Source organism: Gymnoscopelus braueri (assembly GCF_963280865.1).
Source record: "Gymnoscopelus braueri genome assembly, chromosome: 12".
Classification (NCBI taxonomy): domain Eukaryota; kingdom Metazoa; phylum Chordata; class Actinopteri; order Myctophiformes; family Myctophidae; genus Gymnoscopelus; species Gymnoscopelus braueri.
This window is the reverse complement of record NC_137614.1, coordinates 34,978,209-35,004,683: the sequence shown is the minus strand read 5'-3', so window position 1 is coordinate 35,004,683 and position 26,475 is coordinate 34,978,209. Positions and strand designations below refer to the sequence as shown.

Here is a 26,475-nt window from a genome sequence, read left to right as displayed (position 1 = left end):
CTGTACTTAAGTACAATTGTGAAGTATTTTTTACTTTACTTGAGTATTTCCAATTTTCTGTACTTTTACTTCTACTCCACTACATCTCAGAGGCAAATATTGCTCCACTACAATTATTTGAAAACTTTAGTTAACTTTGTAGATTTGGATTATTATTACAAAATATACATTAACCACTTCAGCCCTATACATTTCGGCCATTTGAAAATAGCAGATCTACAAGCTCATAATGCATCGCGATGTGACGCATTGTGAGCTTGTAGATCTGCTATTTTCAAAGGATTTCTTTTTTTTTATAGATTTGAAAACTTCTGCATAATGAATACTTTTACTCTTGGTACTTTAAGTACATTTTTGATACCAATACTTTTGTACTTTTAATCAAGTACATTTTGAATTCCGGACTTTTACTTGTAACTTGTAAAACAATTGAGTACTTTTTCCACCCCTGCTTTTCAAGCCGACTAACTGGCATTGCTTGCGCCGTTTACATTAAAAGACAAATACATTCAGTGTTATACTGTATAAAACAAGACCTTGGTCTTGCCAGGGCTTCCGTTAGGTGTTGCTGGCTTTTAGCCTCTCGTTTTTGTGGCGAGGTGTGTTGCTATTGTGCTGATTAAGTCTGCATACACAGGGGGATTATGGGCTTTTTCTTGCTCATCTCCCGCTCATCTCCCGCCTCTCATTGTAATCTCCTCTCCTCGCCTGATTTCTCTCCCCCTTCTGTCTGTCTGTCTGTCTGTCTGTCTGTCTGTCTGTCTGTCTGTCTGTCTGTCTGTCTGTCTCTCTCTCTCCGTCTTCTCTCTCCCCCTCTCTCACTCCCTTTCTGTCTCTCTCTCTCCCCCTATCTCTCTCTCTCTCTCTCTCTCTCTCTCTCTTTGTCGCTCTCTCCTTGGCCCACTGTTGCCATGCCACCACAGCCATATAAAGCTCGACAGCTAATATGAAGAGAGTCTGCATGCAGCAAGATGTATCTACAGCTGCAAGCTTCGTCTTTCTCCAGCGCTCTCTCTCTCTCTCTCTCTCTCTCTCTCTCTCTCTCTGCCTCGGTTTCTACTCCCACTCTTCCTCTCTTGCACATCCCTCTATCTTACCCTTATCATCCTCTCCGCCACCCCCCCCCCCTTCTCTCTTTGTCTTCCTCCTACGTTCTCATGCTGCTGTGGTCACATGCGTACAGTGGTGTAAAGTAACTACTGTTACTTTACTAGTGCATTTACTCAAGCACTGTACTTAAAGGTAGGGTATGTGATATTCTTTTGTGTTTTTTTTGTTAAAAAGGTTAAAGTACTATATTCTGATAGTAATCATTGCTACAGAGCGTTTGTTCGGTCACAGGGGTCTCTCCAGCTCTTTAGTAAACAGAATATAGTACATTTTCAGGTAGGTGACAACATTTAAGCCAATCAGGAGAGAGCACTGAAAATGCTTTTTCTGTTTAACCCATTAAGACCTGGAACTGTGTCATTTTTTGATTTGAGCTAAAAAAGCATTATTTTACACTTTGGGCTATTCAAAAATAGCAGATCTACAAGCTCGTAGCGCGGCACCGAGTGCCGCGCTACGAGCTTGTAGATCTGCTATTTTTGAAAAATCGTGAAAATGTGTGCAAATCTTTGAATATATATATTTTTAAAGCGAACATTTTCAAATCTTTGCTTCTGGGGGGTCCCTGGAACAACATATTTTGAAGGGGGTCCGTGGCCAAATACATAATTTTGGGGGTCCTTGACATGAAAAAGATTGAGCACCACTGATATAGAAACATACGTTTTTCAGAATACTGTTGAGATTTAGGAGACATGTAGAATCGGCTTCAGGTCTCAATGGGTTAATAAAGAGCTGGAGAGACATGGAGACTCCTTTTTACTGAACAAACACTCTATAGCAATGATTACTATCAGAATATAGAGCTATTTAACACTTATTTTAACCAAAGTAAATCACTTACCCTACCTTTAAGTACAATTTTAGGTACTTTTACTTACTTTTACTTACAAAGACACTTTATAGCTAATTAAGTTATATGGTAGTTATAACGAGCTGTTCTGCTGAGCTTATAATGCATTATGACCAGCACTTTTAATACCTCATAAACCTGTTTATACAGTAAGTTGTTATGCATAATTATGAACATTTATAACAAGCGTTATAGCCTTGTAAGTGCATTATAATGCATTATAATTGCGATTTTAGCGCATTATAGACCCGACCTTTAATTTAAGTGTTACCAAACCGAGTACTTCCTCCACCAATGCAAGCGTATGCTGGCCCGGTCCTCTCTGGCCCCTCAGGCCGTGCCGGGCTGGGCCCGGGACAGCCCGGGCTTGGATGGCATGCTTTTCGCTGAGACACATGTGTGATCTGGTGGAAGGGCCAAAGACAGTGACAGGCGAGAGTCTCTATATATACTGCTGGGACCAGGGGCAGCTGACATCCCCGGGCTGCTGTCCACAGCCTCTGGGTTTGAAATCCGACACAGCCGGCATCTGTCTATCTGGACAGGCCACCCGGGTGCCGTGCAGCAGCCAGAATGTCATACCCCCCCGCGTGAACGGTATAGCGTCTCAGGAGGTAGAAGCAGCCGAAAGTTCCCGGTTCGATCCTGGGCTCCCACCTGTGTTAAGCTGGACACATACGCCACTTTTAGGTGATCACCCTCTCACCGCGGTGGTTGGAAAACTACAACATGACGTCACTGAGCCGCGGTGATAAGCGGGTCACCGCTCACCCCGACTCATCTCTCTGTTTTTACTAACCGAAATCACCCTGCCGCAGTGATTGGTCTAGAACAGTGGTTTTCAATCTTTTTCATGCCAAGGACCCCTAAATTGATATACATTTGGCCGCGGACCCCCATCTGAAATATGTTTGTGCCAGGGACCCCCAGAAGCAAAGATTTTAGTTAAAAATTGCTTTAGAAAATATATATATTCAAAGATATGCACACATTTTCAAGATTTTTCAAAAATAGCAGATCTACAAGCTCATAGCGCGGCACTCGGTGCCGCGCTTTGAGCTTGTAGATCTGCTATTTTTGAATAGCCAAAACCAAGTGGTTAAAATGATTGTGACGCTATGTTAACTAATTTTGCTAGGGACCCCCTGGTACCCCCCCAAGGGCCACTGGTGGTCCCCGGACCACTGGTTGAAAACCACTGGTCTAGAAGTTGGGTGGGCGGTCCCCTTGGTTTCACAGGCACATCGTGAACAGTGTTGTGAAACAGATGGGAGACACAGAACAGAGCGCAGCAGAGAGCAAGCGGACATCACCCGACTATGACCTTTCAGGCGAAAACGTTTTCACCTAAATGGTGAAAGGGTTAGCAGCTAAAATGGTAGCATGCAGCCACCTTTACTGTCGAAGTGTCCTTGAGCAAGACACTGAACCCCCTAACTGCTCCCGATGAGCAGGTTGGTGCCTTGCATGGTTTCCACCGCCATCGGAGTGTGTGTGAATGGGTGAATGTCATGCACATTGATAAAGGCGCTAAATAATTGCACCATTTACCATACACAACTTCTTCTCATCTCTCCCCACCGCAATAGGCGTGCTTACATTCATCCTGGCGTCATGTCATACTTTATTTATTTTATTTCAAACAATCTTCAAAATGTTTCGAAAATAGCAGATCCACAATAGGGCTTAAAACGGCCATCCCTCCCGGAGGGACAGGTCTTTAGTTGCACCAAACTCAGCGAAATTGTGCAAAAAAGCCGAACTGATGGGGGGGGGTAAAAAGATATACTGTATAGATTTACATTCCATCCAGCAACTCAGCTGTTTGCATCAGCCGAGCATTTCAGCAACCTCATAGAGGTATTATAATGACACCGTATCTTATAAAACATAATGACACATGATAACATGATGACGGTCATTTCTTTACGCAAGACTGAATGAGATGCTAAATGGAAAATCTCTAGTTAGGAGTGTGTGTGTGTGTGAGTGTGAGTGGGTGTGTGTGTGTGTGTGTGTGTGTGTGTGTGTGTGTGTGTGTGTGTGTGTGTGTGTGTGTACGCACAAAAGCAAATTAGTTCGACATCGGCTGAAATGAAAACTTAACAGCAGCATTAAACAGCTACATTGAGCGCATTCTGCTTGAACGCATGTAATCCACCAGTCAACACTGATCAAGTAAAATCTTCATACGTAGATGGCTCTGAATAGATAAATAAAAAATACTAACAAGTGTGGGTTCCATATAACAGTATCTAGAACCACGGGCAGCAGAAGCAGTGGATGAAGAATGCATTTTATTTGAGCCAAGCTCCACTATAGCCTTGGTGGGTGGGCTGATGCACTCTGCCGTTAGTCAGCACTCCCTCTGCTTTGCCTACTCAGCTTTTATTCCGTGCCCCTGGAAAATTGAGTTTTGCCAGCCCCCGTAATGCACTCAAAACTACATCTGCAAGTGACTGATAAATCTACGCTTTGTTGCGCCTGACGGATGGCTGTGACAATGGAATTCACCGCGGCGGGCTGCTGTGTCAGTAGCGGGGTCGCGCTCGGCGCTCGCCCCACCACCGCTTGTCAGTGGAATCAACGGGCAGCGCCGACCACAAATAATGATGTCTTGAAATCTAGCTGTATGTGTTGTGGGGGGATGTGGGTGTCTTGTTTATGCCGTCTTCTTCATGTAAAGGAGGGGAGTCAACATGGACTCCATACCCTCATTTCCATGTACGAGGACAGAATGCCTTCTTCACGTGTGTCAACAGTATCCATTATTTGCTGAGGTGGAAATGGCCTCCTGTCTACGGAGCTGTAATTGTGTGTGTGTGTGTGTGTGTGTGTGTGTGCGTGTGCGTGTGCGTGTGCGTGTGCGTGTGCGTGTGCGTGTTCGTTCGTACATACATGTGACCGCTGTTCGCAAGGCTCAATAAATCTCGCTGGATGACATGTCTTTATGGCATATAGCAGCACCCAGGGTCTGACTCCAAGGACCTATTTCAAATGACAGAGTGTTAACAAGGTTTGTTCCAGGGTTACCTTACGGCAAAATGTCACCAGGTCTCCCCTCCCCTCTCTCTCTCTTTTTCCCTCTCTCTCTCAGTCCCCCCCCCCCCCCCCCCCGGCTCTCAGCGTGGACCTTCGAACAAACCTCACAGTCCCTCTCTTTCAATTTGTTCCCTCGCCGCACACCCGAGGGACGGCTGGGCAGACGGGAGCACGGCGGGCAGGGTTGCCAGATTTGCTTATTATAATTTCCCCACAATATTTTATTTGAAAATAGCCGATCTACAAGCTCACAACGCGTCGCATCGCGACGCGTTGTGAGCTTGTAGATCGGCTATTTTCAAATAGCTGATGTATATGTTAACTTAAAGTGCTCATTGTGGACCATAGTCGCTTCTTTTGGGCTGGTTGTCCTAGACCTGGTTGCTTGTTTCTCTCACGGAATCTGGCAACACCGACGGCAGGCGGCTGCGGCCAGGTCCACAGAGAGCAGATAACCTTTTTGAGTGTTGCTTTGCCGCACTGTGCAAAGAACAATCAGTGCTTATCAGCGTGGACTATACGGGGCGAATGCTAATCCAGTGTCACGCGCACGAACACATTACAGAGAGAGCGAGTGAGGAAACGAGAGTCTGTCACTCCGGCCACTGCAGACAAATAAACTTCAGATAGAAATCAAAGCAAGTCCATCTGTTTTTGATGGCCATGCCTATAGAGCCCGACTGACGTATCGCTCTGGTCGATATATCTGCCATTATTTTGACCTTTTTGGTGACCTCGGTATCTGCAATTATGCGGCCGCTGCGTACTGATTTTTAACTACTGTAACCCTGGTGTCCCTGGTTTTGGGGATGTCATTGCAGGTGAAACTTTTCAAAAGTTTATTTTTGAACATGTTTGAATGGGGCTTAAGTGGTTAAATAAAATCTAATGTTACTTGTTTGCTTGTTCTTTGCATAATTAACCCATTAAGACCTGGAACGCATCTGTGTCATTTTTTGATTTGAGCTAAAAAAGCATGATTTTGCACTTTTGGCTATTCAAAATGAACTTGTAGATCTGCTATTTTTTTTAAATCGTGAAAATGTGTGCAAATCTTTTAATATATATTGTTTTAAAGCAAACATTTTTAACTCAAATCTTTGCTTCTGGGGGGTCCCTGGAACAAAACATTCTGAGATGGGGGTCTGCGGGCAAATACATATAATTTTGGGGGTCCTTGACATGAAAAAGATTGAGCACCACTGATATAGAAACATATGTTTTTGTCAGAAAACTGTTGGGATTTAGAAGACATTCGTAGAATCGGCTTCAGGTCTCAATTGGTTAAAGTAAAATGTTCTTCTCAAAAAAAGTTATTTGTGTTTGATTTTAAGTTAAGTTTTCCCCCCAAAAAAATCGGTCAAAGCTTTGGTAGGATTGGTCTAGGACCCTCCAAAATTTGGGTTTTTCCAAATGTGCCCCCCAATCCTCCCCCAACACCACAATATGGACGCTATAGGGTTTAACCCATTGAGACCTGAAGCCGATTCTACATGTCTCCTAAATCCCAACAATTTTCTGAAAAACGTATGTTTCTATATCAGTGGTACTCAATCTTTTTCATGTCAAGGACCCCCAAAATTATATGTATTTGGCCGTGGACCCCCATCAAAATATGTTGTTCCAGGGACCCCCAGAAGCAAAGATTTGAGTTAAAAATGTTCGCTTTAAAAATATATATATTGAAAGATTTGCACACATTTTCACGAATTTTCAAAAATAGCAGATCTACAAGCTCATAGCGCGGCACTCGGTGCCGCGCTATGAGCTTGTATATCTGCTATTTTTGAATAGCCCAAAGTGTAAAATAATGCTTTTTTGCTAAAATCTAAAAATTACACAGTTCCAGGTCTTAATGGGTTAAGAGGTTATATATATTGCGCTAATTTGCCCTGCATGCATGCCCTCTGTCTGCCCCACAGCGCGCATCGTGAGGAGTCGTCAGTGGTGTGAGATGGCGCCCTGCCTGGAGGGCGAGGCGTGCGGCCTCCTTTTCAACCGATCGGGCTGGACCTGCACCAGAGGCAGCGGACGCATCAAGACCGTCACGGTAATCCAGTGTTTCCCATCCTAGTGTCAGACGAGGGGGGGGGGGGCAAAAAGCAAGCAAAAAGGTTGCGCTCTCCTCACAGGTGAACCACGCGCTCTGCGTTCAGTGGATCAGAGCGTGACATCGCTCGATCCCGTCAACTCACAGCCAGGGCCCACCGCACGACGTGTTCAGCAACTTAACCCATTAAGACCTGGAACTGTGTCATTTTTAGATTTGAGCTAAAAAGAATTATTTTACAATTTGGGCTATTCAAAAATAGCAGATCTACAAGCTCGTAGCGCGGCACTCGGTGCCGCGCTATGAGCTTGTAGATCTGCTATTTTTGAATAGCCCAGATGCTTTTTGAAAAATCGTGAAAATGTGTGCAAATCTTTGAATATATATATTTTTAAAGCGAACATTTTTAACTAAAATCTTTGCTTCTGGGGGGTCCCTGGAACAAAATATTTTGATGGGGGTCCGCGGCCAAAAACATATAATTTTGGGGGTCCTTGACATGAAAAAGATTGAGCACCACTGATACAGAATACTGTTGAGATTTAGGAGACATGTAAAATCGGCTTCAGGTCTCAATGGGTTAAAACCCGACGAGGGCATTGAGGACGGCTTTTTTTTCTATTATGTTCCTTCCTGGCTGGCGGAGTGGTGGTAGCACCTGCAGACGATCGAGGTTCACCTGAGGTTGAGGGAGGGAGGGAGGGAGGGAGGGAGAGAGAGTGTGGGGTGGTGAGTAAAGGAATAAGCAGAATAGACAGTAAGTAACCTATAGAGACAGGGAGACAGCGCAGACAGAGTGTGTTGGTGTCAGCGGTCAGCGTGCGGTGACAGTAGGGACAGAGAGCTCATTGTCAGGTACACGGTGTCAGAGGTCAGCCAGTGACTGAGTCTGATGAGTTTCAGCCTCTCTTTTTCTCTCTTTCTCTCTTCCTCTTCTCTCTCCCTCCACACCCCCACCGCTGTGCCAGATTTCATGCTTGCGTTGCCACTGCGCTGTTTGTGTTTACAGCTTGGTAAATAGATTTTTAAAAGATCAATACATTTATTTAAAAAATGCCGATTACGCTGCATACCCTCCATTGGCTTTCAGTGAAGGGCTTTTGGAGAAGTTAATTGTAAGCGATGTTTGTTTGGGGCTTTTTGTGTGTGTGTGTGTGTGTGTGTGTGTGTGTGTGTGTGTGTGTGTGTGTGTGTGTGTGTGTGTGTGTGTGTGTGTGTGTGTGTGTGTGTGTGTGTGTGTGTGTGTGTGTGTGTGTGTGTGTGTGTTTACTTTGGTTTTGTTTTGTTGTGCTGCGTTTTGTTTGTTTGGAAGGGGGCGAGACTTGGCAGCTAAGGAGAAGAGACATTTGTTGTACTGTAAGGACCTGTAATGAGAGGGAAGCACATTCCACAAGATGGATGAAAATGAGAAATCTATACAGAGGATTGATCAGACTCAGGGATGGAGAGAATGCGAGGGCAGAGGACAGAGAGAGAGCGATAGAGACAGAGAGAGAGAGAGAGAGAGAGAGAGAGAGAGAGAGAGAGAGAGAGAGAGAGAGAGAGGGGGAGAGAGAGAGAGAGAGAGAGAGAGAGAGAGAGAGAGAGAGAGAGAGAGAGAGAGGGGGGGAGAGAGAGAGAGACAGACAGAGAGAGGTATAAGAGAGCCAGGATTGAGCAAGCGACAAGCTGCAGTTAGGCAATCAGCCAAGCACTTTGTATATTGTGTGTGTGTGTGTGTGTGTGTGTGTGTGTGTGTGTGTGTGTGTGTGTGTGTGTGTGTGTGTGTGTGTGTGTGTGTGTGTGTGTGTGTGTGTGTGTGTGTGTGTGTGTGTGTGTGTGTGTGTGTGTGTGTGTGTGTGTGTGCCTGCCCATCTGTGTGTGCACTGCATGCATGTGTGTATGTGCCTGCATGTAGGTCCTCATCTTTGTGACTCCCTGTCATCACACACACACACACACACACACACACACACACACACACACACACACACACACACACACACACACACACGCGCGCGCACGCACACACACACTAACTTCACGCACACTTTCCCCCTGCACCTGCAACTCGTTCTAAATTCTGCGCTCCCTCCCCCCTCTGGGGTGTGTTGCTAGCGGTGGCACTGCCAGGTCACACACTCCAGGCTAACCCGCTAATGGAGTTTGCATATGCAGCCCGCTCCCATTGCCAGGCAGCCATTAATATGAATCACTCTCGAGAGGCCCCCCAAACAAGCTGGCAATTTGTCTTCACTAGTGAGCCGCTGAAAGGTTCAAATATGATATTCTCCTGGGTGGAGAGCCCGATGGGAAGAGGGGGGGGGGTTAGGTTTGGTGCTGCAAACCTGATTGTGGGCTGTCTCTCGTCTTGGGACCGCATTCAAACTGGCGGTGTGCTCCGAGGGTGTCTGGACATCCGATGTTTGTAGATATGGATTGCCGCGGTCGCACAAGAGGACTAACTGTTTATGGGTGTGAAGAGGGAGGGCAGTCGCTGAGGTGAATGGTCGACAACGCGGTCAAGATGAAAGTGGAGTGCGGTAGATCACATCAGTAGCTCACAGCCCGGTGAGTGAACGCTGTAGCATTGGCCTTTGCCACACGAGTGCCGCGAGTGCAAATTTAAAACAAACCCAGCTAAAAACGCTTCTTGACTTATGGAAGAGACTAGGCAGCTCCCTGAAATGATGTTCTATGCTGCAAGAGTTTCTTCTTTCTTTTTCTTTTTCCCCTTTTCAACCAATTTTAGTCATTATGTAAATTCCCAATTCCCCTTGCACTGTAGTCCCTTGTCGCTGCTGACCCTTACTTTTAGTTTCAGGAGGGAAGGCGAAGGCGTTGTGTGAGAGACATCTCCCACACAGTGCTTAATTAATTATTTCCAGTTTGAAGCTTGTGTAAGTGTATATCATTTTATTATTTTTACCAGTCTGCTTCTTTCCCCTGGCATCGAGAAGTTTCACCGGGAGGACTATAGCACATGCGGAGTAACACGCTATTCTTCACAGTTCAGCTCCCAACTGAACAGGCAAACTAGGAGTCACTAGTCCAGCGAAAGAGATCGCCCTGTCCGCCCGTCTTCCCACCCTCGAACATGTCCAATGGTGTTTGCATGGAACGCCAGGCCAAGCCAGAGGCACCAGAGAAAATCTCGAAGATGGTGGTAAGGAAATGTACCCCCCCGTGCCACACGGACACCACAGCAAAAGTTTCTTTACAGGGAAGAGGGAGCTTTGTTTCATGAACTGCAGGTTCTGTAATTGAATCACTGATTTGATCACACTGTCACTGAAGATTTCACTTGCAACTTATGTCCCTGAGACAACACTTGACAGTAGCTGGGGGGCAAATTACTCACGTTACATAATTGCGACGCTGTTGCTCAGCTGTTGTGTTGCCTGGAGTGGAACTGAATAGCTGCAGTGGTGCATTTGTATTGGTTTTATTGCTTCTGTTGTTTTTTAAACCAAATGAAGGTATGTTGAAAAACAAACAACACACATACATTTTGTTTGCTCTTGTTCACAGATTTTCAATCACAAATGTATGAAATAATATTTGTCAGACAGACACACACCTATGCAATGACCTCTTCTGTAATATTATAATGTCTATGACAAGCTAGTAACACTCAAGTCATGTTTCATATGGCCAGAATTCCTTTATATCCTTCTGTTGATAAGCTGCCAGACCAGAGAGACTTCCTCACAGGGAACATGAAAGAGACACAGTCACCAATGGAGCCGTTTATCTCCTAGATCTAAATGGATTTGGAAATGTTGGTTGTTTGATGTACTTGACAGCCTGGGGTTGTCGATGGCCTGGTGGTGACTGCCTGTAAATGCACAGAAACAATTATTGGAAGGTCCTGGGTTCGATTCCCGCAGGGGACGCTGTGGGCGTTGGGGGCGTGTCCTCTCCTCCGCGTCATCAGTGCCCATACCTTAGGTGGGGTTGGCAAAAGGGCCTCTCTGTGTGAAGTTTGCATGTTCTCCCCGTGTCCCCTAGGGTAGGTACCCTCACAAAAAAATGCAGTAATCCTGGTCACTATACTTCTTCCCCCTGGCCAGCCGGGGCGCCTGATGGAGGGGAAGGGAACTGGTTGGAATAACGTGTTCCTTCCACGCGCTACGTCCAACCAGGGAAACTCTCCCCTGTCAGGTGACAAGAAGGTCAGTTGGCTCTCATGCATAGACAATTAGCACTGGGTGTAAAAAATGGGGTTTAGTTTCAAAATTGTGGGATAAAAATAAATAAAAATAAATAAAAATAAATAAAAATAAATAAAAATAAATAAAAATAAACAATTATTGGTGCGCCATGTGCAATGGCCGTGCGGTCGACTCAGCGCTGTCCGAGTTGCATACCGATAGGGTGGGAATCAGTTGTGATCATTATGTCATCGTAACCATGGTACGCGAACGGGCATCCTCTGCGTCAGCATTGGACGCGAAAGGTACGAAATATGATGAGCGTAGATGTGAGAATACGTTGCGTTGGTATTTGAGTAAAATCTAGCAAGGCCTATGGTAGGCTAGCCTTGAGCAGAGAACAGAGGAGTACAACAATGGAGTACAGTCAAGTCACCAAGATTACAATTCATTTTAACCACGTGAACCCTAGCATCCTTATTCTGGACATGTCATAATAAGCGAACATTTGGCAAAAGTAGGAAAACGTTCTACAAAAATAGCGGATCTACAAGGTCACAACTCACTTTGCAATGTGAGGTGTTGTGAGCTGGTAGACGTGCTATTTTCGCTATTTGATGTACGTCAAAGTATACAGGGTTTAAGTGGTTAATGGAACATACAAGCTTCCATATGGGTTTAACTGTGACACCTGCTCTAGTTTATGTTCAGAAATGATTTTCATTCTCTGTCTCATTTGCATGTGACTCTACAGAACACACAGCACTTTATATATAGTGCTGTATGTGTACATGACAGCCATGTGGACCTGGGAAAGACCTGTGAGGGAGTTTATGTACAGTACATGTGATTCTGAGTATATTTCCGCTATGAACTATAGTGACATTATTCCTCTGAATTTACATATAATTGCACGTAACCACCACAGCTATTAGAGCTGTGAAACACATTCGGATCAAAGGTCCTAGTAATTTAGGCAGTCACGCTGCAGTGACCGCTATGGAGGCTGCAAGTCAGGTTTCACAGAAAAAGACGGAAGACTGGGGTATGTATGGTAGCTGTTCATGTAGGGGCTGGTCAGCAGGTGCAATTCAGCCATTTTGTTTGAACAAGAAGCAAATGTTGGAGAAACAAGAGGCGGTAAAGCCGCTGGGACCTGTGTGTGCTTCCACCCCATACCACTGCCTCTGGGTGCTCTGAGCTTTCCTACAGACGTATTTCCTTGAGTAAAGTTTCCTCAGGGCAGCTGAAGAAATGTGTGATAAAAGCTGCCAGACACACTGTCCCCTCATGGGAAAGACCACATTCTGACTAATAGTGTGAGACAATTTATAAAAAAGAATGGGAATATTATTATTAATACAAATCCAGAGTTCCGAACAGCGTGTCCTGAAATTGTTTAATAATAACAGCAAGAACAGATAGAGAGTCTAATAACGGCGTGGCCTCCCTGTCCAATCCTTTTGTTATCGATAGACTATGTGCAGATTGTGAATGAAGGCATACAAATCATAAGCTTTTATCTCAGTGGTGAAGCTAGGTCTATGCGACCTAGCTGCTGTGTATTCATATCGTCGCTGTTCGGTGGAGTCACAAGCCTTTGTTACTACTTTTCAGTTGTTATGTATTGTCATGTATTAAATATTTATAAAACCCATAAACAGACTTGAACACTTTCAACCCGGAGTCTATCTATCTATCTATCTATCTATCTGTCTGTCTGTCTGTCTATCTGTCTATCTATCTATCTATCTATCTATCTATCTATCTATCTATCTATCTATCTATCTATCTATCTATCTATCTATCTATCTATCTATCTATCTATCTATCTATCTATCTATCTATCTACCTACCATATCTATCTACACACAAATGTACAGCAAAAACAGCAGATTTGCAAGCTCACATCGTGATGCATTGTGAGGGTCTAGGTCGTCTATTTTCACTAGCTTTATGCAAAACTGTCATACAACTAAGTATAAAATTAATAATAATGGAAAAAAATTACATGGAGAGTTTTCTGGCCGACAGCGACGGTATCATAGTGTGGTGACAGTCTACACCTCGTTGGGTGCTTCACAGGAAAGATGTTGGATGCTGGAAGGTAAGGTGTAACTAGAGCATGAGCTGTGATTGGTCTACATTTGAGGGGAAGGGAAGACATTCTGTACATACAAATGGTGCTCTGCACAGCTTGGCCTACGGCCATAGTTAAAGTGAGGTTAATATAATATAATTGGCAGAGGTATAGATATTTCCTGGCTTTAATTATGTGATTTAACCACATGAACCCTAGCGTGCCTTGCCTGTTCTGGAGCAAAGAGATTTGGGGCCCTATCTTGCCGCCTTACGCCTTTATGCCTTTAACTTTTTGGGAATTTTTTACTCTTTTGAAAAACATTTTAAAATTGTTTTTCAAAATAGTCAAAAATGCCAAAAAGGTATAGGCGCAAGATAGGGCCCTCCGTGTTGAGGGGAAAAGGAGCTGACCAAGAATAGAGTCCTGGGGGACCCCTGTCAACTAAGTATAGGTATTAAGTGTTTAAGAAAGTAGTAAAAATCTCAAAATAATTTACCAAAAATAAATGCAGATATTTTATTCTATCAGTACTTTGCTGTACTAGTATTTGTAAAAAAGAAAGAGAAAAGAAAGAGGGGAAAAAAGCATTTTATATAAAACAAAGCTAATGTTTAGGCAACGCCTGTTAGCTTTCAAATGCCTACTGTACAGTACTTACACACTTACTTTTGTACTTACGTACATACAGGCAACATATCACACTGAACTGCAAGTAGTACTGTAGATGTGAATAGCAACCACAACTTCATTACCACTACACTATATCAAATTGAAACGTTCATCTCATAGAAAGGATTGAACAGGTCATACTGCAACTGCTTTACAAAACTCGAGTTTAATTTTCACGCTAACCACTGTGTTATTATCACAGGTTATTCACTAACGGCAAGAATCTCTTGTCATTGTCTGTTCAACTATACTGAGAAAGTTATCCTGGGATTAAAAAATGCTGTGGTCATTTTGATACGATAAAAGCATGTGCCAAAATTATAAATGGACAGAATAGTTTTTTAGTTTGCACCAAACTACCAGGTTATATGTTTAATTTTTTTTTATTAATTCCAACTACTCTTTTGTGTAAAATCTGGCTGCCTGTTCTGAATAGGTTTCATACTGTAAGGGCCGTCACATTTGACAGGAATTCATGATTTCATTTGGACAACCTGGTTAAATATAAATTCACATCAAGAGAAGCATGTGCAGTGTGTGTGTGTGTGTGTGGTCTACAAATTGAATTCGCTTTTTCAATTTCAGTTGCTGTTAATTAAGTAACCGGTGCCACAAATTCACAATGAAAATTAAAAGTAGGTCATGTATTACCCCGAGATAATAACACCCTGAAAGGATTTGGGTGGAATGCGTGGTCACCAGTGTCCCCCTGAGCTTCCTGACTTCCAACACAGTCTGCCATTGTTAATCTGTACCTCTTAGGAATGGAGGTCCTTAGAGAAATGTTCACCCTTTTTAAAATGAATTAAAATACCAGGACAGAGGTCTGGTACTTGCACTACAGTAGAAATGTATTCTTTTTTTAAAAAGGAGCACAAACCCAGTTTGTATACACTGTATACGCTGACTGTGCTACTTGGTTTAATTCCAAAGGCTGCTGTGTATTCTGGTCCCTGTTGGTGAAGTGACAGTTGTCAGGTCAACTTATCAGATTGTAAGCTGGCCGAACTCCAAGAGAAGGACGCTGTGGGTTGCTGTGCCATTTCCAATGCTTTTCATGCAGGGGCGATGAATTTCAACTCATTCAGTCAGCATGAATCTCAGTACTATATACAGCACAAATGATAGATGTTATGGTAGATAAGCAAATATTGTCCATTCCTATTTGTTTCTCGATCTGTCATTTATCGAGTGTACATGAGAAATGCACGTATTGGTTTTGTACTCGTCTGCTAGCCTGGATGTCGTGGTGTGCTCATCAGTCTTGTGTGTCAGTAGAGATAATATCATTGCTGTCAGGTGGAAAACCTTATCTGTCAAAGAAAAAAAAGGAATCTGTGTTCCAATGGATCCAATGTAGTTATTATTTAGTCGCACGCTGTTGTTAGTCATTTTTATTGGTTAAATATTTATAAACCCACAGACGTAACCACTTTCACTTTTCTTTTAAATAGCGAAAATAGTCAAGCTCACAGTTGTGCTGCATCGCAATGTATTTCCGCTACTTTTGTGTAACACTATTGTAGTACTATGAAGTAGGGTATTAATTTAAGGAAGAAAAAAATTACATACAAAGTTGAAATATGGAGATACAAGGTTTTTGCCCAACAGCAACAATATGTGGACTTATGTGGAAATAACATTGAACCTGGGTTATAGGATGGAGACATGAGAGATACAGTAGAGAGAGAAACGTTTAGGTTACTTTGATTCCGTTCACTGACTTCCCAGTTTGCTCCTTTTATCTTTTCATTTCCCAAGCCTCTCATGTTGCGGTTTCCATTTAAGAAGCTAGTTAAGTTCATGACACCACTGACAAGAGCTGATGTCTCTTTTGGCAATGCCTTTGTTCTGAAGGATAAATAAAGCAACATTTTTTTGTGGTTCATTCTTTCTGCTGCCACCACCTATTAATCGAGCTCTTTATTTCTTCTTTCTGCATGTTACTAGTCGCTTGTCTCTGTCTCACTCTCGGAGCGAATGCGTTGCCCTTCTTCTGCGATCACTTTGAGCACCCCCCCCCACACACATTTCAGAGCAAGTTATGGTCTAGAATAATGTTAATGGATGCACAGCCTGTGGAATGAAAACACAGAGACAGATTTGACTCGCAAAGTCATTTTTGTGCCCCTTGGATCTTTTCTTTTCTGTAATACTTACTGTAGGCCCATTATTATACTGCAAGCACCTCTACCCAGTGATGAAATCAGTACTGAAAAATATCTTGAATGTACACATTCGTCACCCTACCAATGAACTGCCCGGAGTAGTTTCCACATGATGTCTGCCCAGCCAGTGACGGAGAGCCTGCAGAGTCGGATGTTTCACAGATAATTACACATTTTTGGCCCTGTACAACTTCAGTTCCCACCCAGAATAAGTGACGCGGTGTCTACTTAATCCCCTAACAGTTCCTCCCTGAATGCTCATCCTAGCCATATGAGCAGCCATCAGCTGCGTTGTGCTGAATGTGTGCTGAATTTCCACCACAGGAGTAATGTTAAAAAGGTTTACTGGGACAGGTGCGTAGGAGCAGGCAGTCAATGCGTTGCGAGTACACCGTTTCGGTCCAACTGACCTTCATCAGGTATCCCCAACAGTGATACCTGATGAAGGTACCTTATTTCTTGAAATGATGTCATCGGTGAGAACCCATATATGAAGATGATATCGTTGCTGTCCGGCAGAAAACAAATCCTCCTAACTCCTGAAAAATGAACATTTTGGAGTGATTTCTGCCGGACAGCTGGCAGAAACCAGCTGAAAAAAAGGCATAACTTATAATAACAGCATTTCTAGTGGCTGCTAATAGCTAGTAGCTCTGGGAGTCTTTAGTTCATGAAGGCAGTGAAGTCCTCTATAGCAGCCCGCTCTGACACCCCTTGAGCAGTAAACAAACAAGCTGCTTTACCTGAGGTGGACGTTCCACTAGGCAGACTTTCTATGTAGAGGGGTTGGCAGAATTACCCTTTTTTGCAGGGTTGATTTGGGTAATCTGAAGCGTACTCCATTTCGAAGAGGCTTTGATCCTCCAAATATGCTGTTTTGATGATAAGGGAAAGAGTTTAATTGAATCGTTTATAATGTTTTTTGCCAGTGCCTGTTGGCACTCTTTCATAGATCCCAGCCTTCATTTGAACTCTGAAACGTAATCATTTACGCTGATTACTGTGTGCACAAGGCAGGCTCGAACAAAAGCACCTATCGCTCCAGGCTGGGATACAGGAGTTTCACTTTCACCCCCAGCATGGGCAATTAGCAACCTGTGCAATTAGCAAAATGCTCATTAGTGTCTTTCTATCCCCTCCTCAATCTCTCAATCCCCCCCTCCCCCCCCCCCGTGCCAGTGGTAGATGAATATGTCTGCAGTGCCGCTGGCTTCTTGCCTTGTAACCAGCATGGGCAGTGTGAGTACTGCTCAGCGGTTCATGGTTGGCAGGCGAGCGGGCCCTCTCTCTGTCTCCTGCCCACCTCATCTCATGGGGGGCCCACCTCACCTTGTTACCCTTTTAATTAGTAGGAGCAGTTAATAGTCCCGACTTCTGCCGCCTCAGCACTCTGCTCCTGACTTCAAGAATCCCTCCCGATCAATAGCTGGGGAGCGAGATAGAGAGCGAGGGAGGGAATTGGTGGGGGGTTCTATTGTGGGGAGGAATAAAGGTACAGCAGTAGCCCGTCTTTAGATTGAAAGGAAAACGAAAAGCTCTTGTTTTTTTTCTTTTCTTATTTTTCCTAGAATGGCAGGGGAAGAAAGCACCGAGTCTATGTGTATTGCCATCTATCATGTAGCTTTTCGCCCTCGTACGTTTGAATAGATGGCATGATCTTGGAATTCCTCTCACACACCGACAGAGAAAACACAGAAGGGTCTAAACATTCACTCGACATTTTCTCTCACCCCCCCCCCCCCTCAATGTAATCAAAGAGCCAAGAGGTTTTGCTGTGAAGATTCTGTGTTGGCCCTATCAGCTTTCCCCCCCCCCCGCACCCCTTCACCCGCCCTCGGCACCCAGTTCTTGTTTTGATTTAAAGATGCAATAGAAAATACTTAGCATTTAGATGACATGTTGGTGGATCAGAGGACTGCAGGCGGACAGACAGCCCACAGAGAGACAGACAGGCACGTGGAACGGCAGGCCCGGGGTGGGCAGCAGAATACCAAGTTCACCCCCGCTGCTGCAGAATGCCTGGCACAGCACATAGGGGAGAGCAGAGGCTGCTGGGAATGCCAATGCGCTGCCCAGACAGCCGTCCCGCCTCGGCCGGCGCGATTGGCTGAACAGGCCATTAGCTTCCTGATTATGATTAGCCCGGCCATTATCTGCACAAAAGTGGCTCATTCACCAACATCAAGAAGCCGAGGGAGCTGTTTTCTTCCTCCAGTCAAGAGGAAAACACAGCCATTTCATGTCCAGTATTAACCCATTAAGACCTGAAGCCGATTCTACATGTCTCCTAAATCCCAACATTATTCTGAAAAACGTATGTTTCTATATAAGTGGTGCTCAATCTTTTTCATGCCAAGGACCCCCAAAATTATATGTATTTGGCCGCGGACCCCCATCTGAAAATATTTTGTTCCAGGGACCCCCCAGAAGCAAAGATTTGAGTTAAAAATATTCGCTTTAAAAATATATATATTCAAAGATTTGCACACATTTTAACGATTTTTCAAAAATAGCAGATCTACAAGCTCATAGCGCGGCACTCGGTGCCGCGCTATGAGCTTGTATATCTGCTATTTTTGAATAGCCAAAAGGGTGAAATATGGCTTTTTAGCTCAAATCTAAAAATGACACAGATACCAGGTCTTAATGGGTTAACACGGTGCGAGAGTGGGAAACGGCCAGTTGTTGCTCAGAGAGCTACAGAGAGGTGAAATTAGCACACTACGTTTCTTTATTGTTATTCTCTACAGCTAATATGATACATTAGATTATTAATTTGAAATCAGCGTGGGTGAAATAGATTCATAGAAGCACGGGGATCACTCTTGTCCGTTAACCCCAGAAGTTCTGGCGGACGTTACAAAGAGAAGCAGAGTCCATGGAGGTCATAAAATGTAGCAGATGACAAAATAACCTTCTTTTCTCCAACACTTTGCCTTGGATATAATTGAGAGCTGCGCCATCTGTGGTTTAACAAGGACATATGCTGTTCTGCGTCCAAGGCCAATTCACTGAGGGGGTGGGGTTGGGGGGGGGTGGGGGTTGCATGATAGTTTATTTTGGTAAAATACTGTGAAGTCTTCACTTTGTGCTTCTCTGATGTCGACCTTCTCTTCTTCTTTCTAGCCTTTGCCAAAGGAGCCATCGTAGAGAGCTGGGAGAATGCAGCGAGTAAGTACTGTGAGTTTATCTTCTATACTGAATGAAGCTCAGATACAATGCAGCCTTGGTGCATTTACACACCCACAAGGACGTTTTCATTCCTGCATCTTGTGAAGCACTTTTCTTTTCAGAACACAGAAGTACACATTCATCTTTGAAGAGCCTGCGATGTTAACAATAAGGCCCTGTTCTCTAGAGAAAAACGGCAAAATGAAATATCAGATGTGCCGTCCGTTTAGACGGCAATGGTGCTGTCGGGGGTTGAAAACGTAGCAAAGTGAAACCACCTTCCATGAGTATGAAATCTTTGAAAACGCAGGCAAACAGGCAATACGGGGAATCCGCAAATCGTGTGATGTCATGGCTCACGTTGGCTCGCAGTAGCGAGCCGCAGAACCAGTGTTGCCAGATTCTGTGAGAGAAATAAGCAACCGGGTTTATGAAAACAAGCCCAAAAGAAGCGACTAGGCCAGGGGCTAGGCTACGTCAGCACTTTAAACCTGTATACATTGGATATTGGAAAATAGCCGATTAAGAAAATGTGAAAAATGCTGAATGTTTTTTTAAACATTTAACAACTGGGTCTCTGGCATAAAATATGATGGGGTCGGGGACAGATGGGGGTCTACTCTGCAGACAAATAGGTCTACATATTAATCTGGGGGTCCTTGACATGAAAATGTTTGAGAACCACTGGTCTCTAAACAACATTTAGGAAACAAGCCCTAACAACTTCACTTTAGAAACAAGCCCAAAAAAAACGCGAACCTGGCAACCCTGCGCAGAACCACACTGCATTGCTGTACTGTATGTGTATGTAAACAAACAGGCAGCTGTGCCAGGAAGTAGAACGGAAGTGGTTCCACGCATGCGTGACTGGTCTATCTGGCAGCGTGTCTCTGCCACCTAGCCAGCTGGCATGCACACTATAGTGTTTTCGATCACTGTTGTGTCTCCGTGTAAACGCGTGTAAAAATGCTAAAGTGAGAACGCAACAGGACTTTGCCGCTTTCTCTAGAGACTGCTGTCGTCTAAACATGGCCTAATTAACATGCATTTTCTCCATTCCCAGCCCTATCATTGTGAATCACATCTGGATGAAATGTGGTCCTGTCGATTGATATAATGTACACATACACATGTAGCACATAAGGCATGTTCATTGTGAGTCGTCTTAACCACTGAAAATTATATTCTTAGCGATTATTCTATTGAATATTGTTGTGATTAATTGAATAATCGACAAGTGCGTTTTGTAAGGAAAAAATGTATTCATCATAATCTATCAACAACTTGTCAACTTGAAATTCTAATCGATTTTTCATAATCGACTAAATCGATTTGTCTGTTTTATATTTTGGTGTCGCACAAAAACAACCAGCACAAAATGTGACGCATGGCGCCACACTGTGAGCTTGTAGATCTGCTACTGTTTAAAAAAAAAAAATGTTTGATTTTTATTATTAAATTGTAAAAAAAATTTATTACATTGATTAGTCAGAGTAACTGTTTCACCCCTAAATCACTTTCATCCTAGCCTACATACAGATTTTGGGCATGATGTTATACTGTATTGTCAAAAGATTTTTTTAAAATGCTAAAATCACAGATCTACAACCTCACAACGTGATACGTTGTGTACCTTGTTTTCACCATGCATTGTATGACGAAGTATAGGGCTTAAGTGGTTAACTCCGATTAATTAGTGGATGCACCACAGTTTGGCATGGTTAACTGTTGAGGTTAAGTTAACATCAAGTCTTATCAAATTTTCCAGAAATGCAATTATTGAGGGGAAGCCAGATTTCATCAAATTTTTCGCAAATATTAGACAAATCAAGAGCAAATACGTATTCAAAAAATAAAGAATAAAGAAAGAATAAACTCAGACCACAGCATACAGCCATGTTGTGTCGACCATCGGATGCTTTAATCATTTATTTTCCACCAGGAACTGCTCCCTCCACACTGGAAAGTCCTGAGTCTTCATTTTAACTCTAAGAGACGTTTTCACAGTGTCCCTTTCTTTAATTAATGCTGTCTTAACACGTGAGTAAGACCCAATTGGCTCCTTCTCCCACCAGAGTACGGTGCAACTTTGATCTGGCTATGCAGAGAAACAGCCAGAAGTGAAATCAAAGGTAGATGTTTTGAAATGCGTACGGCTGCATATTAACAAAGCCCATGGAGGCTACTTGAAAAGGAGAGGCTACTTAAGATGGCCAAGTCTCCTGCAGAAGCAAGGAAGCACTCTGTGATATATTTATGGAGAGATTTCTTATTGGGGGGGAGGGGGGTAATGGAATGTAATCGGAAGACTTAACCACTTACGTAAACCCTCTATACTTAACGAAACAGACCTACTTGGTGCACTTTTTGACTGTGTGTCACACACAGTCCTATACACACCCGGCAATAAGAAGGCGTGCACTCCGTTCATATTAAATATGATATTAATTATACCCAAGGCAGGAAAGAGACGTGGCTGTGGAAAGGGGGCCTTCGGGCTATAGGATCTATCCTAAACTACGGCCTCCTGGAGATGGGATCCTAACACTGACTCGAGTCCCTCATCTGACTGACGATTGTCAGCGTCTGATAGCCAGTGGTGTAAAGTAACTAAGTACATTTACTCAAGTACTGTACTTAAGAGGAGTATTTCCTTCTACTCCACTACATCTCAGAGGCAAATATTATACTTTTACTCCACTACAATTATTTGAAATACTGTTTTTTTAATACCAATACTGTTTTTTTTACTTTTACTCAAGTCAATTTTGAATTCCTGACTTTTACTTTTAACAGAGTATTTCTACATTGCAGTATTGGTACTTTTACTTAAGTAAAAACATTGAGTACTTTTCCACCACTGCTGATCGCTCTGGTCAAACCCCATTCAGCAATTAATTCATTCTGCAGTTTTAGTGGCCTTAATTGTAAAATAAAACCAGCAGAATAAACATGCTGCATTCTGTCTTACCGTTCGTCAGTATAGTTGCAGCTTAATTCCATACATACAGTAGCATTTATTAGATTCATACACAGCCACAGAAAACACAATGAGTGTTCACATGGCTGTGTATGGAAGACATGCAATAATGTCCTGCTGTATTGTAACCTTATCAATCACTAGAAGAACGATGCAACGTTCATCTTGAGTACTGCTGGTGATTGTAGAGTGGGAAATTAGACTGGAGCAAGCGTCAGATAAATTATATAAATTATAGTTGTAACTACTAGAAACTATTCACATCCAACACAAATGCAGACTTTTACTAGGAAAAAATACACCTTTTGCCATGCACTTATTGCCATGCATATAGGCTCACATGTATCTTTTTGTCATTCATATTTATTGATGTAATTCACACTTAATGCTTAATGCTATTCATAACATATGCAATGTAATGTTTTCATATTGGTCAAGGTGCGCTGTCACAATGTTTTAACATTACGTCTGCATGTTTTTTATGGTGTGTGCGTGTCCGTGCGTGTTGCGCACGTGCGCGCAAATGCGTGTGCACGTGAATGCGCATGCATGTGCGCGAGCAAGTGTGTTATGCTGCACACACACAGTCAAATTGGATATGTTTATATCCAATTCATTCTTGTTTCACTCTACACCAAATCTCTTCACCAAAAATCTACAAGATCTACCGATCTACAAGCTCAGCTCGAGCTTGTAGATCTGCTTTTTTGGGTCGAATGTTTCCCCCAAGAGTAGGGATGCTGGGATTCAAGTGGTTAAGCAAATGTGTGGTTTTCAAATGTCATTCCCTAAACGTCATCGACTGTGGTAATTGGTCAGCGTAATTAATATGACTCGGGGACCAGCCTTATGTTCCGTCGAGCTTTGTTCCCTTGGAAACCGTTGTCAAGGTCGGTTAGTTGCATCCAGGTTTGCCCAAGCTTACGTGCAGGTGAGCCTGCAGTAACTGAGTGCTTTTCAGGGCTGCAACTATTGATTATTTCCTAGAGATTATTCTATCGATTCATCGAATAATGGAGAAGCAGGGTTTTGAAGAAAGAAAAGTTGTAAATATATCAATGAATCTACAAGCTCAAGTGTCGCATTGTGACACGTTGTGAGCTTCTAGAGCAGCTATTTTCACATTTTTTACGATTTTTGCCTGTAATGAGATGCCCAAAATAGGGGTTGATTATTAATCGATTATTCGATTAAATTACTGATTACCGAATATCATTTAAAAGCAATTACGGTAAATTGATTAGTTCAAGACTGTTGAACCTCTAGTGCTTTTCAAAGAGCAGAAGGGATTCTGCTTGAGCTTGAATTGAATCCCGCCCCCATGAACATGACTGCTCAAATGCAGAACACAGGTATTATTACTAAAGGCACATTGAGGACATTTATAAATATAGATTTTCCTTGACTGGGAATCCAATGCAACCCTTTGCGACACCGAGTGCCGCGCTATGAGCTTGTAGATCTTCTATTTTTTTAAATTCGTGGCACATTTTGGATTATATATTTTTTAAAGCGAACATTTAAAATATTTAGTTCCAGGAACCCCCAGAAGCAAAGATTTGAGTTACAAAAAAAAATAAAATAAAATATTTGCACAACTTTTCATGATTTATAAAAAATAGCAGATCTACAAGCTCGGTGCCACGCTATAAGCTTGTATATCTGCTATTTTTGATTTGCCAAAGAAATCTAAAAATGACACACAGATACGTTCCCGGTCTTAAAGAGTTAAGCGTCTGAAAGATTCATAAGGACGGTCCCGGATGCCTACTGTCACCCTTGGTAATTATTTTAAATCTAAAATATGTCATCAACTTCAGAATTTCTCCCTGAAACCGACGAGACTGGGGTGTACTTCTATGTGATATGTGCCAGTCCAGACTTTTTCTGTAATTGTCTGATTTCCAATCATGAACATTTTTATTACACCGAGCTCGAGCTCGAGGAGAAAGTTCAATTTCCCATTTTCCACCACAGGGCTGTGTGACGTGTCATGCTGTGCCGTGAAAATCATGGTTAGGAAGTCTCCCACGATGCCAGCCCGCTTCTGTACAGATTCCAACTGTGAAAGACTTTCAGCCCTTCTGAGCCCCATTTGTGACCTGGCGCTGGCCTGTTTAGAATGGGTTTAAATTCTAGTTGACTGTGACTGAACTGTCAGCAGGATGATTAAACTAGCCATAAACATGTACCACTTTCAAACAGATGCTCCTATTTTTGGGCATGTGGTTAAAGAAAAAAATCTTAAAAATGTCAACATAAAAAAAAGTAGGGAAATAAATGTATGGTGTAGTCCACCATGACAATTACGACACTGGGGAGCGAATCCATCTAGAGTTACAGGATGTCATGTTCAACAACGTTCAACGTGTTTACAGAACGTTATCATTCATCAGTGTGAGGATCACATCAATACCGTTAAATAATTATCTTCCTAGCTATCATTCTTGGTGTGTGTTATTATTTATACTTTATTGCACAACCATGTTGCTGGTCAAAAACAATAATTTCAACTGTGTTTTTCAAAGTGTCACATTGACACTTTTGAATACTTTTCATGGACCCTTTTGAAATTCGACAAACTATAAATTACCCTTATTAGCATAACAGATAACAGCTGGAAAAGACAAAGGCTCAGCCCAGCACAACTCGGCACCTGGTAATGAGTTTTTTCCCCTCCTTTTTCCCCTCCTCTTCCCCTCTGCCCACTGTCATGCAGGTTTATCGACATCCATGCTGCAACAGGGACTGAGGCCAATCACTACACCATCGCGTCCACTCACCACTGCAACGCTCATCACTGAAACACAAAGCCCTGACCTTCACTGCAAACTCCTGGAAACCCTCCATCACCACACACAGTAAAACACCCTCAGCTCTTCAATTTGGTCCCAAAAACCACCCTGAACTCTCTGAGAGGAGAGCGTCATGGCACACCATCGGCATGGAATCTTCACCCGAGTCAGATTATGAAAAGTTAATTTTACAGCAAACACCTGTAAAGAACATTTGTGGTATTTCAGTTGGTTTTGAACTTCTTTGTATTGTTTTGTCATGTGCCAACATCTGCTCTTCTGGGGGAGGACATCTCGTGGACATTTCTTTACTAATGGCTTTGCTTAAAACTCATGACAAGGACTTTCAAAACTCAGAGCCCCCCCCCCTCTCCCACCACTGCCGTGGATCCATCCCAGGTTTATTCCAAACTACAACAGAGATTTGTTGGATGGCTGTGCTCGTTCGTAAAGAGGAACATTCTTGGGGATTGAGACATGTCTTTGAACGGATTCCAGCCATGTCCCTTGTGTCCCTACTGTACATGTAGGTACAGTAAAACTTGCTACACTCTAGCCTACATTAACTCCAGAAACCACATGCATCGAGCGGACATTTTGAAACGGCATGAGACTCTGTGGGAATGATACAAACGTATTTGGATGTGACACTTTCTCCAGTGAACCAGGTGAATGGACTGACAGGGGGGCGGTGACCATGCGAGTGACATGGGGACATTGTTGACTGACGTGGCTCATATCGTATGTACTGTATGTGATGCAACTGTAGACTAGCTATCCCCATAGATTTCATCAGTAAAATCACCTGCACACTAAACGGGTGTGCTCATCGGACATCTGCGTGCGTGTGTGTGTGTGTGTGTGTGTGTGTGTGTGTGTGTGTGTGTGTGTGTGTGTGTGTGTGTGTGTGTGTGTGTGTGTGTGTGTGCGTGCGCGTGCGTGCGTGCGTGCTCGTGCGTGCATGCGTGCAAGCGTGCGTGTGTGTTTGTGTGCACACATGCGCACATGCGTGCGTGAGCTGGGGTCTGTGCATCCTGAGATACACTGTGAAATAAATCATATACAACATGTCATTAATACTCTTGTATATTTTTGGGACATCAGTCCAAATCAGACATCGGCAGTCTTGCATACATTGAACTCATTTGTATTCATCAGGAGCTGTGTTTAGACATTGATTTTCCTTCTTTGATATATAGGTATATTTATATTGGGGGGGGTGGGGGTATTGAAAGAGCTGTCGCATAAGTTAAATTCTGTGATTAAAATCCATTCGTGAGCGATGAAATGTATTTCAGCGTTGCTGTCTAAATTGCATATGTTTTGCTATGCAACATATTTGGGTCGTAAAACAGAATGTGCAGTCGCCTGACTGCAGATGTGTAATATACTTGAAATAGCAAATGCATTTGCAGTATTTT

The 26,475-nt window shown here is 43.2% G+C and overlaps 1 protein-coding gene across 3 annotated transcripts in view; it reads left to right on the top strand.

The window, feature by feature from the left end:
• Positions 1 to 26,214, top strand: part of tafa5l (TAFA chemokine like family member 5, like) — a 41,682-nt gene extending 15,468 nt beyond the window's left edge. The window contains exons 3-5 of one of the 3 annotated variants that reach the window (XM_080445053.1): positions 6,928 to 7,055; positions 19,235 to 19,279; positions 24,979 to 26,214. In XM_080445053.1, coding sequence (XP_080301179.1) covers positions 6,928 to 7,055; positions 19,235 to 19,258 — 152 coding nt within the window. In that variant the 3' untranslated portion in view covers positions 19,259 to 19,279; positions 24,979 to 26,214. Of the gene's footprint in view, positions 1 to 6,927; positions 7,056 to 19,234; positions 19,289 to 24,978 lie in introns of all 3 variants that reach the window. The other 2 variants (XM_080445054.1, XM_080445052.1) reach the window with 2 other exon arrangements.
• The last annotated feature ends 261 nt before the right edge of the window (positions 26,215 to 26,475 follow it).